Below are 18,096 nucleotides of genomic sequence, written 5' to 3'. Positions count from 1 at the left end.
CGCAGACTCTGCACTATAAGTCAACAAAGGGTAGCCGCAGGGAGTCGAGTGCTTGGGCTGCAAGGACGATTGAGGTATTCTTTTCATTTGGGACCAGTTACACGACCTTCCGCTGCATGCAACTACGCGACTTCACCTCTTCAGCGCCAGACAAATTCGGAAAAACCTGCTTCCTCCATGATGCAGTCAGCCATAGACACCATCAAGGTACTGTTTCTGACAGATTTTCCCTGTCATCACCCGCACTGTCTTTTACTTCACAGTGGTCCTGACAAGATATCAGAACACAATTGGAGAGAACTTTGGTGGTGCGGCTCAAAAGTTGAGCACACATCAGTTCAGTCTCGATGATGTCCCTGATTTGACCGGCAAAGTCGCGGTGGTGACGGGAGGCAGCGAAGGCATTGGATACGGCTGCACTCACACGATGCTGAAACATAACATTGCCAAGATCTACATTCTGTCCGTATCCGAAGAGGTTGTCAAGGGAGCCAAAAATGCCATCGCTGAGGACTTGGGCCAAGAAGCCGCGAATAAGACGCAATGGCTCCAATGCGATGTGTCCGACTGGACGAGAGTCAAGGACATGGCCGAGCAGATCAAGAAAGAAAGCAATCGCCTTGATATCTTGATAAACAACGCCGCCCGCGGCATCATGACATACCAACTCACGGACTACGGAGTGGATAGGCACATGGCTTTGAATCATATGGGGCATGTCATTCTCACGTCACACTTGCTCCCGTTGATGAAAAGGACTGCCGAGCAAGGGAACGTGGTCAGAATTAGCAACCAAGCCAGTAACGCTCATCAAGCCACGCCCAGTGATACCAAATTCGAGAACCTTGAGGAGCTCAATCGGGATCTTGGCCCAAATGGGCAATACGGTCGAAGCAAACTGGCGGGTGTGAGTCTGATTCATTGCTTGGTTCAATCCAATCCTTGCGAGATCCTTTCTCACAATTTAATGCCCCCGGCTATACAGGCCCGCTTGCATCACTTCGTGTAGGACCCAGATACTGACAATGGGGAACTACAGATCTTATATGCAAGATACTTCAATCGGCATGTCACGCAGGCTGGCCATCCGAATGTCCTCATGAATGCGACTCATCCTGGCTTTGTCAGTACCAAAATGAGCAAAGACGATATCCATGAGCCTTATCCCCTCGGTGGATATGCCATGTCAGTCGGTTTTGAACCGTTCAAGAAGGATCAGTGGGATGGTGCCGTGTCTACAATGTTTGCGGCGACTGCCACAGACAAGTCAGGCCAGTATATTTGTCCGCCAGCGGTTCCAGAGTCGGGTAACGAGCTTGCTCAGGATGACAAACTGGCCGATCGTCTCATGCAATTGACTAGACAGGTGGTGATGGAGAAGACGAAACGCCAATCGGCGGACCAAGGCTGTCCATTTGACGATCTCGTATTTCATTAAATAGCGTACTTTCCTTGTCGTTCCTTGACTGCATTACGCTTGCAAGTACACGTAAATAGCACCTCTGTACGGTCAAACCTGTGCTTATAAAGGAGATTACTTTTAGAGTCAACCCTGTAAAGTACATAGGAATACCAAACTAAAATGTGTGTGTGTGTGTTTTAACACAGAAGATAAATGAATTATTCTTTTTTTTTTTTATTATATTAAAAGTGAGATAAAAAAACACCATCTCATTTTAGTGTATCAAATCATACTTGACCACAATCAGAGAATTACCACAAATATATGTTTCGATTTCGTATTGTTACAAAGTGCTTTAATGATGTCGTGCCAAGGCCTTATGGCGGATTGGTAAGGCGGACGTGCACGGCACTATTTAGCAGCAGCTTAGTGTTTCCCAATTAAGAGCTATCGGCGATTTGGAAACTGGAGCTACAGCGGAACACCACAGCTCGGTACCTACTTGCAAGCATCACAAACGTGCCATGAGCTCTGTTGATAGATGATGAACGCCCACACCGACGGATCCGACACGGGTTGACGGAGGGTCGACCGAAATGTCTCGAAATACTACTACATCACCCTCGGCGGCTCGACGCAGCCCGGCGCAATGGACCTCGCATCTTCGCCAAATTAGTAGGACGAGCTTCGACAGGGCGCCGTCCGAATCGCCGCGCTCGCCAGGTTCCGTCTCCAGCGCGTCGACCGTCCGAGAAGCGCAGCCTCCGAAAAGGGTCCTCGAGAGAACCTGCACCGTGACCATCAATGAATCCCTTCTCAATGACGAGGTCGCGCTGAATGTCGATCTTCTGGGCGGTGGCATCAAAGCTGGCGACCTCATGTCTATACTCCCCTTGAGAGCTGACCAAGATCGGACATCAAGCATCAACTACGGATCCTTGCGGCCGGCGAATATCCAGCGTGCCCTCTCAAGTCAAGAAAATGCCAACAAGCAGGAGGGCGAAACGCCGAGACGCTATATCTTCGTGGTCAAGGATCTTTCGAAAGAGCTCAAGGCCAGGCACCCACACATTGAAGTCTACCTTGCAAAACAAGTCGGCGATGCTTTTGGTCTGAGAAAGGGTAGCCAAGTTGTCTTGGCACCTGTGGACGAAGTGGCACAGGCAGTGGAAGCCTCGCACGTAGAGCTCTCGTTCAGAGACATGTACCTCTCTCGTGCCGATATGTGGAGGCTAGCAGCCACCGAGCTCAAGGATAAGACTGTCTACAAGGGCCAAGCCATATACTTTATGGGAACGATCAAGGCAACCGTTACCTCTGTATTCGTGGATGGCCGCAAAGTCCACTCGGCCTTCTTCTCTCACTATACTCGTCCCATCTTCCGGAGCGAATCCGCGCGCTATGTTCTCTTTATTCAAATGGCGAGCGAAATGTGGGATTTCGACCCAGATGACTCTGGTGAGATCCTGTTCTACAAGGTTGTCAACGGCTTTCTGCCCGCTCTGTTCAAGAAATGGGCCATGCTGCAAGTTAAGCACCTTGTAAGCATCGTGCTCTTTGCAAGAGTCGAGTACGACGCAGGCCTGACGACCGACCTTGCAAGCTGTGAACTTTTAAATGACTATTACACTGGCTATCAAACATCAGGTGACAAGCGCCCCTATAAGGACTTTTACCGCGTCGTGGTGAGTGAAATGTCCAGCGGCGAGTGGACTACCATCCTTCACCAGCTGAAACGCGAATTCAACACGTTTCGCAAGGATATCAGCCTGCACCACCAAGATGTTATGAGCGCCGCCATGAACCTTTCCGAAGATGCAACTGATAAAGCAAACATGGCCACGAAAATCAAAGCCGAATCGTCCCGCGCCATGTACGGCAATTTCCTCGAGGCAATCAGCTTGGCATCCTCGCAGTATGCCCATGACTATATCGACCGAGACTTGCTTCGCACCGGTATCTCAATCGTCGTCATTAGCCCAGGATCCGGTGTCTTTGAGGTCGAGTACGAGAACCTACGAAGGACAACTGAAGCTCTTGTGGGGAATGGCATCGGTATTGACCTGATCTGCATTCCCAAGATACCCCTTCACTCTGTGCCACTATTCAGATACCGCAATCCTCTGTTTCTTGAAGCCAACCGAAGATCAAATCCCCGGTCTGTCCGTAGCCGTGACAGTACTCCAAAGGCCCCAACTCCAGTTGTAGGCAGCTATAACACACTGTCTGAATCGTTATCTCCCACAAAAGCCACTGATGGGGCCAGTCGACTCGAGCCAATCAATAGGCTATACACTGACGAATGGGCATTCGCATTGCCGCAATGGCTCCATGTCTCTTATTGGACCGGCAAGTCTGAAGAGGCTCTTTCGTACCATGGAATTTCCTTATCTGCATCTGAGCAATCGGGCCAAGAAGCTGAAGATTTCACTGTTCGATGCAGGCTGTATGATTTACAAATGCGGAGTGTACTTGAAACCAACGAGATTGAGACTCCACCACTGTTCACGGATCCCAAGTATCCCCAAAAGCTGATCGACGCAGACGCTACCAAGAAACCTCGCGATAGATCTACCTACGGCCCTGGCAGGTTGAAGGGTGCTGATGGACTGTATGACCCGGTATATGGGTTTACCAAGTTCAATACAGACAAGCTCACGAAGCCAGGGGAGACATCGATCTGGAAGCAATTGCAGGCATTTGATGACAATCGCTCACGGTTACCAAAGTCACGCATCATGCTCTCGTCTTCTTCCAGAGTCAGGAGAGATTTGGAAGAGAACACGAGGAAGCAGCTAATAGAAGACGCTGCCTTATTTGGGACTTCGATCGGCGACAATGGGAAAAGCGGCCATTCGTCAACTGCCTTTCCATCTAGTCTGGCATCTGCTAACCAATCTACAAGCACTACGCCGTTCAGTAGTACACCTTCCACAAGGAGAGATTCGGCGGCTTCGGCCATTCAGCCTCGACCTATGTCTGCAATCAAGATGCCAAAACTGATGAGACAAATCAGCCTGGGTCAAAAGGGCTTCGGTATTGCCGCTCCCAAAGCAGCTACTGCTGAGATCATAGCAGAAAACGTCAATGCCTTACACGCAGGCCAACAAACACCAGCAGCGTCCAAGATTTCGCAGCAGACCCCGAAAAAGGCAAGGTTTGAGCCTAGTTCACCACAGATTATTGCTAGTGGACGGTCGTTCTCCTCCCTTGACCAGGCAAAGTCGAACCTATCTGAGCAACTTCAGGATCTGGTTCAAGCCACGCCGAGCAGACCGATATACATCAAGGCTGCCCCATCCAATTCTGAAGAAGAGACTGAGCTCAAGGTCGGAACAATCCGTGCACATGCCCCAAGTCTTGCTACACCGAGACCAAAGGCTCTTCAACCACAAGATCAGGATCAGAAGTTTTCTAGCATGCTGCGAGCTGAAGACGCACAGAAGGTGTACAACTCGAAACTTCTGGCGGGAGCAATCCCCGAACTACCCTCAACTCTGTCCCCTAGCACAGCGATGGCCCCTTGGTTGGTCGTGTTGAATCCCTCGAATCCCAACATGAATAAGGTTGACGACGCGGTCCTTTTCAGTAGATGGCAGCATGTTTTCCCGCGTCCATCAGACATGAAACTGATGAAGTGGAAATCATTGTCATCACCAGCCGCTGTTCCCTTGACGACTGAGCACTTTCCCACAAAATTGCAATTTGATACAGAGTATCAGAGGTCACCCTACAATATCGCGCAGAACAATGATGACGATATGGCTGAGGAACCCAAATCTCGAGAACACTTTTTGAGGGAGCTGATAAGTGCACGATTTGCTCACGGATTCCAGGTTGTTATTGGCCCCATGGTAGCAAAAGCTTTCGGTCAAAGACTTATGAAACTTGTGGACATATTTTCACGAGATCGTGTTGTGGAAGATGGAACAAGTCTTTTCATGAGCATTGGAAACACGATTCACCAGCTCTCATGTGTTAATGGCACTGAGGTTGAAGTGAATATCTTCGTGCGCAAGCCTACAGAGTCCTTCTTGCCAGCAGACCAGCCACTCCCGATCTACAAACCAGCAATACGCACAACGTTGGATCCGACGTACGAACAACGTCAAATCGACATTGTCACACCCAAGCCTGAGAAGAACTGGAATTACATTGACTCGTATCTAGCGGGTCATTTTGAGGAGATGACGGAAAACCTGCGGTTCTGGCGAACGAGGTTCGTCTTGATTCCCATGGGTACCCGGGCCTCCATGTCTGCATCACACCTTGGACCGGACAATGAAGAGGAGGTGCGGCTTGAGGGTATCAAGCGCTTGGCACAAGCCTGGCAACGACATCGCTACCTGCCTCCCTCGGAGCATCAATTTCAGGTGGCGGGGCGCAAGGCCAAGGACCCCAACCCACTTGATATTGTATACAAGACAGAGGATCCTTCGGTGGTTGTTGCCGCCGAGATGGAGACCCTCCCTTTTTACGAAGGCCCAGAATTCTCATCTCGCAAAGGTTTAATTTCCGACAAGGAGCGCTTTTCGAAACAGAACTTCAACATCACAGCATTGGCCGAAGCAATGCAACAGCCAGTCGAAAACGGTGGCATTCGAATGCAGAATCGAAGATGGCATTTTCGGCTTCATTACAACTGTTTCATTGGCTCTGACATGACAACATGGCTGCTGGATAACTTTGAAGATCTTGAAAACCGAGAGGAAGCAATTGCTCTTGGAGAGTCATTAATGAGCCCCGACGATGAAAGATCAACAGGGAAAGAAGCAAAAAGAGAAAGGGGTAGGGGATTATTCGTCCATGTTGAACGACGTCACAGATTCCGCGACGGGCAGTACTTTTACCAGATTGCCGGCGAATTCGCAAAGCCTCAACCGTCCGGTTGGCTTAACATGAGACGACGAGATTATTCGGTTCCCTCAACACCACTTGTCGAGCAAGGTCCAAAAGAGTCGCCCAGATTAGGTTTCAAGCCGTCGGTGTCCCGACCGATATCCCTCAATGAGGATGCATCACCAACTTCTGGCGCCACTACCCCCACGGCATCCGTGGTTAGTAGCAAAAGACCAAAAGTGATGCTCAGCAAATGTATGAGATATGATGTTGATCATCGAAAAAGGTCTTATCGGCCCGAGCGAATCAACCTGCACTACGATCGCCTTCATAACCCTGATAACTGCTACCACATTCGCATCGACTGGATGAGTGTCACTGCCAAGCTTATAGAGGACGCCGTGAAGCAATGGGCAGCGACTGCAGCATCTCATGGCCTTCGCTTGGTCGAGGTTCCGATCGCCGAGGCATGTTCCATTACCGACCAGAGCCCGTTCAGAAGACCTTACCCTGTCAAGCTCTCTTTGCCGCCGCCAAGTCAGAGACCAGTAACCTACTATGATCCCAATTCTTTTCATGCACAAACACAGCCGGGGAAGCATTACTACCAGAAAGCTATCTTGCGCAAATTCGACTTTGTGCTAGACGTTGAAGCAGCCTCCAATTTCCCGAGCAATGTGGACGTCAGTTTCTCCTGGGGAAAGCCTGATTTCAAATACACACAGTATATTCATCGTTCTGGAATGCTCTTGGTTGAGATCACAGACGATGGAAACTTCCTCGCGCTGGCCAACAGATTATATAGCAACAGGACGGTAGCTGTGCAAACAAATGCTCCTCCTCGCACCGAGATCCCGACAAATGATCGTGTCGCGCGCCTCATATCGACAGGCTCTTATACCAGTTATGGTCTGGCAGAGCCAACACCAATCTCCAGCCCCTTGTTCAGGCCCGTACTGTTTTCTGCTCAAGCAGCCGCCGCTCGAGAAAATCCACATGCATCGCACATGTCACCACGGCTGGGTGCGACAAAGCCCGGCCCGACACAAAACCCGGGTCTTGCAACAGGCGAAGCTGAATCGCTGGTAAAAAGTCTAGAGGAATTTTGCCTCGACGAAGAAGCTCTGGAGGCATTTTACAAGGAGACGCTGGAAAGGGGACCCTCAGCGCCGACGCCTTCAGGTAGCGTATTGGGCGACCATGAATCCGTGTCTGATGCTGGAATCCCAACCCTCGGGCTGCCTCCAGGAATCTTGGGCAGTGATCATTTAGCTGGCAACAGCTTACGCACCACCAGCGCCCCAACGCTAGCCAGCTCACTCAAGCTCCGAAGGGGCAGTGTACAAGCACAGCATTTGTGAACATGCGTATCGAGGAATCAGAGACAGAGCCGAGAGACATGTTAGTGCGGGACTATGGTATATCATGCCAGGGTGGGGTAGGATTGATCCCCGCGGCAGTTATGATGATGCCTAGAGTCTTGCGTAGATAATCTTGGTAGTTTTTCTCGCAATACGATAGGTCTTGAAGGATTACTGTTTCCAGATCTCAGACACGCCTTTCTAGCGTATCGGAAGGGGTTGAAGCGCCATGCTCAGCCACGCTGTCATTACCCAACCTCCACGAATCACTCAGATGAACAATGCACAGAAACTCAGTGGTAGGGTTTCCAACAGTTTAAAGCTGCCCGGACCCTGGTAATGCGCTCACATTTTGATTGGTTCGTGTATCCATGTAGGCCAAGCCCAAATTCTATTCGGTACAAAACAAAATAATCTTGGAGAAATTTCGCTCGAGGACATGGGCCACGTAGTACTTGACATCTTGGCGCCGCCAATCACGCGTTTGCATCATTTTACCACGCTGAGACTTTCCTTTTTGTTCCTATATACGAGAGACAAAATCTTGGTTTCTCGTTCGGATGCGGGATAATAAATTCTCTCACAGCCGTTGTCTTATTGGGGAGGAGAAAGTATCTGTATTTGTTTTGTTTTGTTTTGCGCAAATGTATACATATGCGAAACCCCAAGCGGGAATGTTTCAAGACTTATCCGGTGGGCTGATCGACCAAGATGGGCTTGGGCTTACTATTACTTGAGACGAAACGGGCAGTCTTGTCCACATGTTGACAGGGGAGGAGATCATTTTACCTGCCTGCGGGGAGGAGGTATTTACAGATGCGAAAACAATGGTGACCATGGTACAGAGTTTGTACTTGGATACTATTTTCGGATTGAGCAATTTTTTGCTAAAGAGTACCTAGATGCTACTATTGCGCGGCTATGCAAGGCAATAAAGAGAGAGTGAGCAGGCCACGATTTGCCCTGTAATGCGGGTTACACTAAAGGTAAAGACCGAGCACTCGAGATGGGGAAAACCGAGACTTCCGAAGGTAGATAGATACCAACAGAGAGACTGAGCGCAGCGAAACAAGGGAGGCAAAGCGCCCAATAATTGGTATTTCATTCAATTGTTTTGTTTTTGTTTTTCCGAGCGCTGAAGCGCAGATACCGTGTATAAAAATGCAACAGGCAGTAATTTTGCCGGGATTGTTACAAAACAAGTTTGATGTGCAGCCTGATTTTGGCACGTATCTTTTTTCACTGCAATCTTAGCCCTCACAAAGGGTATGAGCACCCGTCTCCTCCAAAACGTTCAACAGCCGAGCACAGGAGGTAAGCCGAGAAGGGGCTAACGCCGACGCTTACTTTCTTTCGCGACCTTGCAATGTATATTGTAGTGTTGGAGGCACATGTTTTACACACCCGAGACCGAGATGTTTGATGAGATTTTAGGAACCCGATGATGATGGCATAGCTACATTGACCAAACGTCATATGATACCTACCTACTTCGTACTTAGCCCCAGGGCGGGAAGGAATGGTTCGTTTGCCAAGTAGCACCCAGCATCTTGCGTGTGTGCCTTTTCCAAGCAAAAGCTTTTTTCCCAAGCAACCAAGAGATCCGGGGAATGCTTGAGTCAACTTGGCGACAATGTGAAGCTTCTCCTAAGTCGTCTTGGTCGTCTTGGTTCTCTTGGGTGTTCTTGGTGGTTTCTTGGTTTTGGAGGACCAAGAACCTTGGAAAGTTCTTGACCAAAAGCTTGGTTGCATGGTTTCGCGCACTAACGAGACTCCGTTCCAACGACGACTGCTGCACCTCAGCAGCAATGATGTCGACTCGCGCGTCATCAATGTAATACACAATAAGTTCTATTCATTCCGCGTATGCACTTGTTTTTTGCCCCGTCTGTACCCATCTGACAGCAACAAAGGAACCACAAGCCCACTCTAGTAGAGGTTTTACTTGCAAACGCGCAGAGCCAAAGGAACCAAATCAAGAATGCGGTGAGGACGGTGGGAGGGAAAGAAAAGTTCAATGCACCGTTGCACCACTACGGACCGTCGCAGCTAGAAATGGAATGCTGTCATCTCCCCCGAGTAGGGAATGCATACCGCATTCTAATATATTCTGCAATCTCGATGCGACAGTGCAGAGTAGGTACCAGCATATGCTTTTGTATACCTAGAGCGCTCATTACCGGGGCGACATATATATTGCCCAGTACTGTCGATAGCCTGATGCCAATGTGTCTGATAATTTCATGTGCCGTGTCAGTACTTCGTGGATTAGCCTTTGGGATTGCATAGCAGCAACCATCTCATAACACACAGACAGACAGACAGCTACGCCCAGTTTCAAGGTAGATAAGCCTGCATCCCGCATCCCGCATCCTGCTCGCGATTCACGATTTGCCTCCCCTCTGCTGCCACGTTCGATGACGAGTCGCTGCCATCTGTCGTTGCTGACTTGTTCATTCAATGCCACCCGTCCACTGGAGAACGTTGGTTGCGTGGAGGCCTCCGTACCATTCAAATTTAAAAAAAGCTCTCCATCCGCTCCATCTCTTCGTGGGTCTCTCTTGGTTTAGCATTCCAGTATCTTAGTCAAGGGCAACCCACAGCTAAGTTTAAGCGCCGCCGTAGGGGTTATTCCTCTGGGCAGCTTTGTCGTGTTCCTGTGAGGATTTTACCTTCTTTGTTCTATTCAAGTGACATGCTTGCTTTCATCATTATTGGGGCCAAGTTTCGAGCGCCAGTCTGTCTGACTGGAGGAGAATGCAAACGAATCAAGAACAAGGGGGTTCTGAATTGGATTGCTTGGACAAGAGCTTGCTCCCTCACAGGCCCCCCTGGTCGCTAGAATACTTTCGATAGCGGGGTCCGTAGAAGGGAATTTGAAATTACAGACCGAGCAGACTAGGAGTTAACAGGAGTTAGAGGTCCCAGAGGAGTTAGACGACTTCGTTTCCCCGGGATTCATTGGTCTTTCGTCCGTTGGTGCCAAAAACGATAGACACTTGAAACTCCTTTATTCGCTTGTTGCTGTGTAAATCAATGCCGCTGCTCAGGTAGCTGCCAATCTTATTAGAAAGAGAGAAAGTCGATTGATTGATATCTTCTCCCGTTCCACGTTTGCTGTCGTCAGGTCTGTCCTTGCCCAGTCCTGGCTCATACTTTCCCTGTTTCTTTCGCCGTCGCCAGTCAACAAACTCTCACACTCTTTTTCTTTCCTTCATACTTTTTGTTCTTCTGAATCAGAAAAAACAAACGGTGGATTCGCAGTTTCCAGTCCGTGCTCTCCCAGCGCTGGTTTGTCTTTTCGAGTGAACGACCAACTCTCCCATTTCCTGCCTGGGTCTAGAAGAAAAACTGCCACGATCTTCCCTATACGCAGCAGCACAGCCATAAGGAAGGAGCAGAAACATTTCGCGCCAGCAGCAACGCGAAACCATTTGCAGGTTGCAATCGACAAATCCACTGACTATTTCAGAGTTGGAGGCGACTATTTCGTACAGCCTACGGATTATCGTCAGTGTTTCGTACGCTACTCCGCGTTATACTTGCGCGTTACGCGCAACCCAGAAGGAGCAGCAGTACACCCGACCAAGGCGAAGCATTTTCAATAGTGCAACACACACCAACAACAGCCTTCGGGAATACTCACCGGGAAAATCGATTGGTTCCCTCCTGTGGTCATACTAGATACTTGATCACCGTTACTCGCGGCATTCCATCATAAGGTTCAGCACAAACGGAAGAGGCGAAACCGTCACTACGAAGAAAATCATTTTATCAATTTATCGACCGTCAACCACTACCAATACCACCACCATTACGGTTGTACCGATCCTCTGCTATTGTGAGGCAACCTCGACAAGATGCCTCATCCCACGAGTTCTCGTTGTAAGTTGAAATGTTTTTTTTTTCCACTGTCGCTCATTTCTATGCATTACCCCAATTTCCTTCCATACTCGGATCATTGGGCAGTCCCAATGCCGAGGCAGGTGCAGCAAACCCCCGATACTTCAAGGGCGGTAACACCGAACAACAAAAAGATGGGGGGTGAGTAAGCCAAAAAAAGAAAGAAAGGCCATTGTGGTACCAACTCCGTCACAATAGTTGCCAGTAGCAGCATCAGCAGCCGCCAGCTCAAAGTTCAGCATGGCCAGTCATCGCTTTGCCCCCTAAGAAACCAGGACCCGCCCTGTAAAATGCGAGCGTCGCATGCGCCAGTCCGCTGCAGAGAAAAGAAGAAAAAAAGGGCATCAACATGAGTTATGAGAGAGGGGCCAGGAGAAGTCTAATTTGCATCGACGGGTACTAGCCCGAATCCACTGGCGTGCCACTGGGCTACCTTACCTACGACCTAAGGTAACGTGCCTTTAGGTACCTGGCCTATGGGGGGTTGTGGACGCAATTGCATGCAGGGTGAAGGGCCCCAGGCGCTCCGAGATGGTGCTAGGCTACCTGGGGCCGGGCAACGCTCCCTGCTGCGGTCAAGCCTGTTTCTGACTCCGCTCCCCCACTCGCGTCCACGACGCTTGACGCCAAAGCGAGATCTCCGATGTCATGGCTCTTCTCTTCCTGTACTGTCCGTTTGCCTTGCTCTTTGGGGCCCGTCCATCCATCATCCATCTGCCTGCTTTTTTGCTTGTATCTTCCTTCATCTCAACTTCTTTCTTTCCCTAATCGGGCTACAACGTTTGTATCTGATCACACATTTTCTCTTTCACACCCCATTTGTTGTTGCTGCTGTCGTCAATTCACAGCCATCCAGTCCATCGTTTCCTTTTTTTTCTTTCCCATTCCAAATTTTCTGCCAATGGCATAATTCAAAATACGCAAAACAATCAATAGATTCCTTTGTCACAGCCACCCCTTTTCCCGCCCATCGTCTACGTACACACAAGACACTCGACGTTTATACATATACACACGTGTTACCTGAAAAGCGTGTGGCTGCCCACCGCGGCACTCGTTATCAGTGCCGCCAAAGCGATAGACTGCAATTTTCTATTTGAGCCATAATGCCGGGTTCTAATTCAAGTCGACTAGCATTCAACCTCACCAAGTTCAAGGCCGCCGCCCGGCGCGAGAGCCGCAAGCATGCATGGGAGATTCCCTTCGTTTCAAAGCCAAATCGCGCAAGCACGACTGGCGATTTAGAACAAGGCAACAATACTCAAGACTTGAGACATATACAGACTGCACCCGGAAGAAGCAGTAGGACCAACGACGAAATTGTCGAAAGCCCATCATCAGCACATGGCTCGACCAGTATTGACCACAATGGCTCAATAACGAGGCGCAAAAGCAAAACGCCAAGCGAGAAGGAGACCAATGGTGGACCTAGCAGCCCAAGGAATCAGAAGGACGACAAGAAGGAGGAGCCCAAGCTCATGCTGGGTTTTATCAGACACGTTGAACCAAAGGAGCCGTATACTGTCGCCAACCAACTACGAAACACAGTTTTCAACTCCTGGCTCAATATTCTCTTCGTCGCCATCCCCGCTGGATTCGCCTGTTTCTACGCCGGAGTCGACGGACGTATTGTATTCGCTGTCAACTTCATCGCCATCATCCCCCTCGCCGCCCTGCTTAGTTTTGGAACCGAGGAGGTTGCTCTGCGAACTGGTGAGACCATTGGCGGTCTGATCAATGCTACATTTGGAAATGCTGTGGAGCTGATCGTCGCCATTGAAGCGCTACTCAAGAACGAGATCGAGGTTGTCAAGACTTCGCTGATTGGCAGTATTCTTTCCAACTTACTACTGGTTCTGGGCATGTGCTTCTTCTTTGGTGGCTTTGGTCGTCAGGTGCAGTACTTCAACAAGACAGTGGCTCAAACTGCCGCCAGTCTGCTCGCTCTGGCCGTGGCTAGTAACATTATCCCGACCGTGTTTGCGGAATATGTCAGAAATGACGGAACAAACGGTGAACAGGTCGACAACAGGGATATCGCTTCCCTGTCTCGCGGTACCAGCGTTATTCTCTTGATCGTCTATGCTGCTTACCTGGTCTTCCAGCTCAAGACTCACATTGAAGTTTTCAACGAGCCTTCGCAGAAGGTTGAGAGAACTCCTCTCCGCAAGCGAGCCTCCAAGGAAGGTGTCGATGCCATGATCCAGTCTGCGACCGCTGTTGGCGCCTCGACTGGAGCTGCATCCTTGAAGGACAAGGACTCTGAACAAAGCCCTCTGGCCCAACTTCGTCGCCACGAGAACACCGATGACGAGGAAGAGGAGGAAGAGGAGAAGGCCACGCTCGCGGGCTGGGTTGCCATTCTGACGCTTCTCATTTCTACGATTCTGGTCGCCTTCTGTGCCGAGTTCATGGTTGAGGGTATCTCTAGCATTACTGAAAGCGGAGTCAGCGTCGAATTTGTCGGTCTCATCCTGCTTCCCATTGTCGGAAACGCTGCCGAGCACGCCACTGCTGTCACGGTTGCAATTAAGGACAAGATGGATCTTGCCATTGGTGTCGCTGTGGGCTCTTCGATGCAGGTTTCGCTATTCCTGATCCCCTTCCTTGTCATTGTTGGCTGGGGCAAGGGTATCGAGGATATGAACCTAGCATTCGACACCTTCCAGGTGGCAGTCGTTTTCGTGACTGTGCTGCTTGTGAACTACCTGATTGCTGATGGCGAGAGTCACTGGCTAGAAGGCTTCCTTTTAATATGCCTCTACTTGATCATTGCAGTATGCTCATGGTGTAAGTATTTATCAAAGTACGCCACAAAGTCATTCTTTACTAATTGTCTATTAGGGTATCCTACCAGCGGCGATGTCGTATAGAAACTCGACCCCCACTACCTTTCTGTGTATAATTGCAAATGTACATATTAGTTTTTTTAAGTAATGTCTTCTTCATTCTCAAGTCTGTAGAGGACTTAGAAACCAAGTTGGTGACCAAAAAATATCACCATATGTCAAGACAGCAGCAATACTATGAGATTGCAAGACCCTCCCAGCGTCTGCGGCTCTCGTTCCATGCAGACCTGCGGGTTGCGAACCCGTCATAAAAGCCGGGTATATGGAACTAAACAGGCCACCATTCATTCACCAATTTCGAAGAATGTTTGAAAGAGGAGAGTAAGAGAAGAAGAATACAATGATACCCCCTTCGTTCTTCATTTAAAAATCGTTCTTCTTTTTGGTATTTTAGGGCCACGTAGGGAATAGGATAAAAAGGAATAAAAAGAATGGAAAATGTTTATATTTAGTGAATTTCCATGGAGTCCTTGCCGCAGATTCCATGTATTTGGGGACAGCTCTCAAAAGATGTGACGACGAACAATTTCATTGCCAAGATACATGAACTCCTGTTTCTTTGACTTGTATCTCTTGCGGCAGCGATATTGACAAGTATTGTCGTTAAAGCCTATACACACTACACATCTACTATACTCTCTTTGAAAACTGGACTCGCAGCGGTGGCAGAGTAGTCGTGAAAGTCTCCAAGGCGGCATTGTCAAAATGTTTGCCGTCCTCACCCGGCGCGAGGGACAGGTCAAAGTTTTGGGCAATCTTGGAGACAGAGATGCGCAATGACATAAGGGCCAAGTTTTTTCCCGGGCACGCATGCATTCCGAGGGTAAAGGGTAGAAAAGGGCCGCTACTGCCCTCAATCGTCGTCGTGTCCGTGGCGGCGGAGGCGGAGGTGGAGGGGGCGTGGTCCTCTTCTTGTTGTTGGCTGAACCGTTCGGGCACAAACTCGGCCGCCCGGGGGGCCCAGTACCGCGTGTCCGTCTGGATTTGTTGCGTGGGCACAAAGACGGTCGTGTCCCCCGGTACGTGGACCTCGTCGATCTGTAGGCCCTCGGGCGGCGTCACGCGGTAGCTGCCGGCCAGCAGGGCGGGTTTGAGGCGTAGGGTCTCGTGGATGATGTCGTCAATATAGGTGATGGACTTGGCCTTTTCATAGGTCCAGTTGCTATTGTTGCCGCCGAGTGATGAGGGGGGCATGACCGCGTCGACGTACTCCTGGAGCTTGCGGTACACGCGCGGCTGCGTGGCTAGGTAAAAGACGATGGCGGCCAGTGTCGTTGCTGTCGTCTCGCTGCCCGCCACGATGATGACGCGCGAGTCTTCGTGCAGTGCGGCTTGCGACGGCGGGGCCGTGGGATCGTTTTCGTCTTGGGCCTTGATGAGCCAGGAAACTATGTCTGTTGGCTGCTTGTCGGATTTCCATGTCTTTTGAATATTTCCGAGTAAAGGTGTAAGCTATCATCATCATGGGAAATAGATCACACTGAGGTCTCTTACCTTTTGCTTGGCCTGGAGCTCAGCAGCGCACCAGTTGAAAAAGGGAGCATACCCGGCCGTGCAGCCGGGGATGCGCGAGGCAAGATTGAGCAGCCATGGCACATGGCCGCCGATGCTGAGAACCGTCATGTGGTCGTGGATGGCCTTGATGGCCGGGTGCTCCCGCCCCGAGGCCACGCCCGCAAAGTCCTTGCCGAGCCCAACGTCGCCCATGATGTCAAAGGAGAGGTAGCTGGTCCACGCGGTGGCGTCGGCGATGCCCTGCTTGGCGATTTGCGCTATAAAGTCGTCCACCTTGGCAGTAACGCGCGGAGTGTAGGTGTTGAGGACTATAATCTCCCAGTCGACGGTCAGCATGTTTGGCCTCTCTTTGGTCGGTGGGGTTGAAGCATGACTTGCCCTTCATGGAAAACCCTCGATCCCACGCCCTTCGCCGGCGACGGTAATCGTCCACATCCCTAGTCATGTTTATAGAGCTCTTTTTGCAATCCACGTCGACCTGGGTATACCAAGTTGCCTTTGTGCACTTTGTATGTGGTCCATATATCAATGGTACTGCAGAGCTACGCACGATACACAATTCTCTGGGACCTGCAGGTTTTCAAGAATCGCCCATTAGCCAATCTCTACTGGCAATATCACGCCTCTACACATACCTGTTCTAATAAAGTCGCCATACTGCTCATGCATACGAGCCAAGCTCTTGTGGTATTGGACATCCTTGGCTGCCAGTGACGCAGAATAAAACTTGGAAACTTTGGCTCCCCAGGGGCCGGGAAACCTGCAGAGTCTGTGGAAAAATAATCGATAGACTACCATTGAAAACAACGTACCGCCCAGGAGACTTCCCAAGGCCACAGCGGACCGGAAGGCGGCATGAAGCACAGCAGCGTCGTTGAGCAGATGAACACCAAAAAGACCACCGGTCAGGAGAAAGAAGCATGTGATGAGTTTGTACATGAATTGCTCGACTTCAAAAGGCCGGAGGATCGAGTGGTGCAAGATGACGCCGAACAGGGCCGCACACGCGGCAACGTGACCAATATCAGCATTGGTGGCATCCTTGACGGCATCCAAGGCCAGAAGAGCCATTGACGATGCGTTCCGTGCCATGATGAACAAGTTTTTTGAGATAGCAATGCTTTTTTGGTGTTTTTTATGTGAATCTCACGAGAAACATGAGGCAAAGGGGAGTAAAGAACGACATCGAGAGGACTTGTATACGAAGCCCGCAGCAGCCAAGGCGACCAAGAAGAGGAGACAATTTACATGCATTATATGTAACTTGCCGCGAACATTTAGACCAGTATTCACTCGTGGTATGCAAAGTTGTGGGGTATGATACCCCGAAACCTTGCCCATCTCAGCGTGGATCCACGCGGGTGCTTTGATATCACTTGGAGGCCGTTTCCTGATTGGGTAGTCCTTGATCTCTGAATACCATGCCAGCTCCAGCAAATACCGGAATCGAATTTTGGCAGGGGTGAGGAATCTTGTCTGGGCTCGGTCTTGACATCTGATGACTTGGGTACTGGCCTCCACTTGGCAGTCATCTTCTCTTGTAGGTACTCTTGATATGCGGGCATGAGCAAGTCCACTAAAACGCAGAGCGAAATATTTTGATTCATTATACTCTTTTGATGGGCGGAAATGGATATCCGGTCAGTATTGAAATGTCTTTACTTTTTACAATGACACATCATGTTCAACAAGTGTGTTCTGAGCGATGATCCCATGAGAGAATTATGCCTTGAATCCAAGACTTGGCCATTGCAGGTAAATACGACTTTGAGTACAACATTCGAAGAGATACCGCTCCTGCAGTGACTATGCATAATCCCGGTACTTATTTCACACAATGTGGGCTTATTGTGGGCGTTTTCCACTGGGTCTCATCATTGTAGACGGACAAACTATCATTTCAAGATATATATGAGTTATCCCACGATACGACTCTGCGTGGACGATCGCACCTCGGGGAATCAAAGTCATCCATACTATGGAATTGCCGTGAGTACCCAAAGCCGCTCAATATTCTCGTCGTAATTGTTCGAGCCCTACTCACGATGCCTTTTCGTTTGTGGTGATATGGAATTCTGTACGTTTGGAAAGTATGTAAATGGGTTCCCGAGGAATCTTGTTGTCAAGCACTCAAATTCCATGATTCTTTGTAATTTATTTCTTGTTTATGCTAGGATAATATTGTACATATGTGGCCAATTGCTCTCTGCAGGCGAACAAGTAGATA

The 18,096-nt window shown here is 49.7% G+C and overlaps 5 protein-coding genes across 5 annotated transcripts; 3 read left to right on the top strand and 2 right to left on the bottom strand.

Annotated features, from left to right (window-relative positions):
- Nucleotides 1-180: 180 nt before the first annotated feature.
- Nucleotides 181-1,438, top strand: PFICI_04771 (oxidoreductase bli-4; the record flags this gene model as incomplete). The annotated part of the gene is made up of 3 exons (XM_007833352.1): nucleotides 181-207; nucleotides 284-907; nucleotides 1,040-1,438. 3 exons carry the CDS (start codon nucleotides 181-183, stop codon nucleotides 1,436-1,438), a joined length of 1,050 nt encoding a protein of 349 aa, XP_007831543.1.
- Nucleotides 1,439-1,998: 560 nt separating this feature from the next.
- Nucleotides 1,999-7,602, top strand: PFICI_04770 (uncharacterized protein; the record flags this gene model as incomplete). The annotated part of the gene is made up of 1 exon (XM_007833351.1): nucleotides 1,999-7,602. One exon carries the CDS (start codon nucleotides 1,999-2,001, stop codon nucleotides 7,600-7,602), a length of 5,604 nt encoding a protein of 1,867 aa, XP_007831542.1.
- Nucleotides 7,603-12,611: 5,009 nt separating this feature from the next.
- PFICI_04769 (uncharacterized protein) lies at nucleotides 12,612-14,378 on the top strand (the record flags this gene model as incomplete). Its single annotated transcript, XM_007833350.1, has 2 exons — nucleotides 12,612-14,295; nucleotides 14,350-14,378. The coding sequence occupies 2 exons, from the start codon at nucleotides 12,612-12,614 to the stop codon at nucleotides 14,376-14,378; spliced, it is 1,713 nt and encodes a 570-aa protein (XP_007831541.1).
- A 606-nt stretch (nucleotides 14,379-14,984) lies between these two features.
- Nucleotides 14,985-16,205, bottom strand: PFICI_04768 (uncharacterized protein; the record flags this gene model as incomplete). The annotated part of the gene is made up of 2 exons (XM_007833349.1): nucleotides 14,985-15,776; nucleotides 15,849-16,205. The coding sequence occupies 2 exons, from the start codon at nucleotides 16,203-16,205 to the stop codon at nucleotides 14,985-14,987; spliced, it is 1,149 nt and encodes a 382-aa protein (XP_007831540.1).
- A 258-nt stretch (nucleotides 16,206-16,463) lies between these two features.
- PFICI_04767 (uncharacterized protein) lies at nucleotides 16,464-16,961 on the bottom strand (the record flags this gene model as incomplete). Its single annotated transcript, XM_007833348.1, has 1 exon — nucleotides 16,464-16,961. One exon carries the CDS (start codon nucleotides 16,959-16,961, stop codon nucleotides 16,464-16,466), a length of 498 nt encoding a protein of 165 aa, XP_007831539.1.
- Between the last annotated feature and the right edge of the window lie 1,135 nt (nucleotides 16,962-18,096).

Source organism: Pestalotiopsis fici (genome assembly GCF_000516985.1).
Source record: "Pestalotiopsis fici W106-1 unplaced genomic scaffold PFICI_Scf_3, whole genome shotgun sequence".
Taxonomy (NCBI): domain Eukaryota; kingdom Fungi; phylum Ascomycota; class Sordariomycetes; order Amphisphaeriales; family Sporocadaceae; genus Pestalotiopsis; species Pestalotiopsis fici.
Note: the sequence above shows the minus strand (reverse complement) of the source record. Positions and strands in the feature narration are given on the sequence as shown.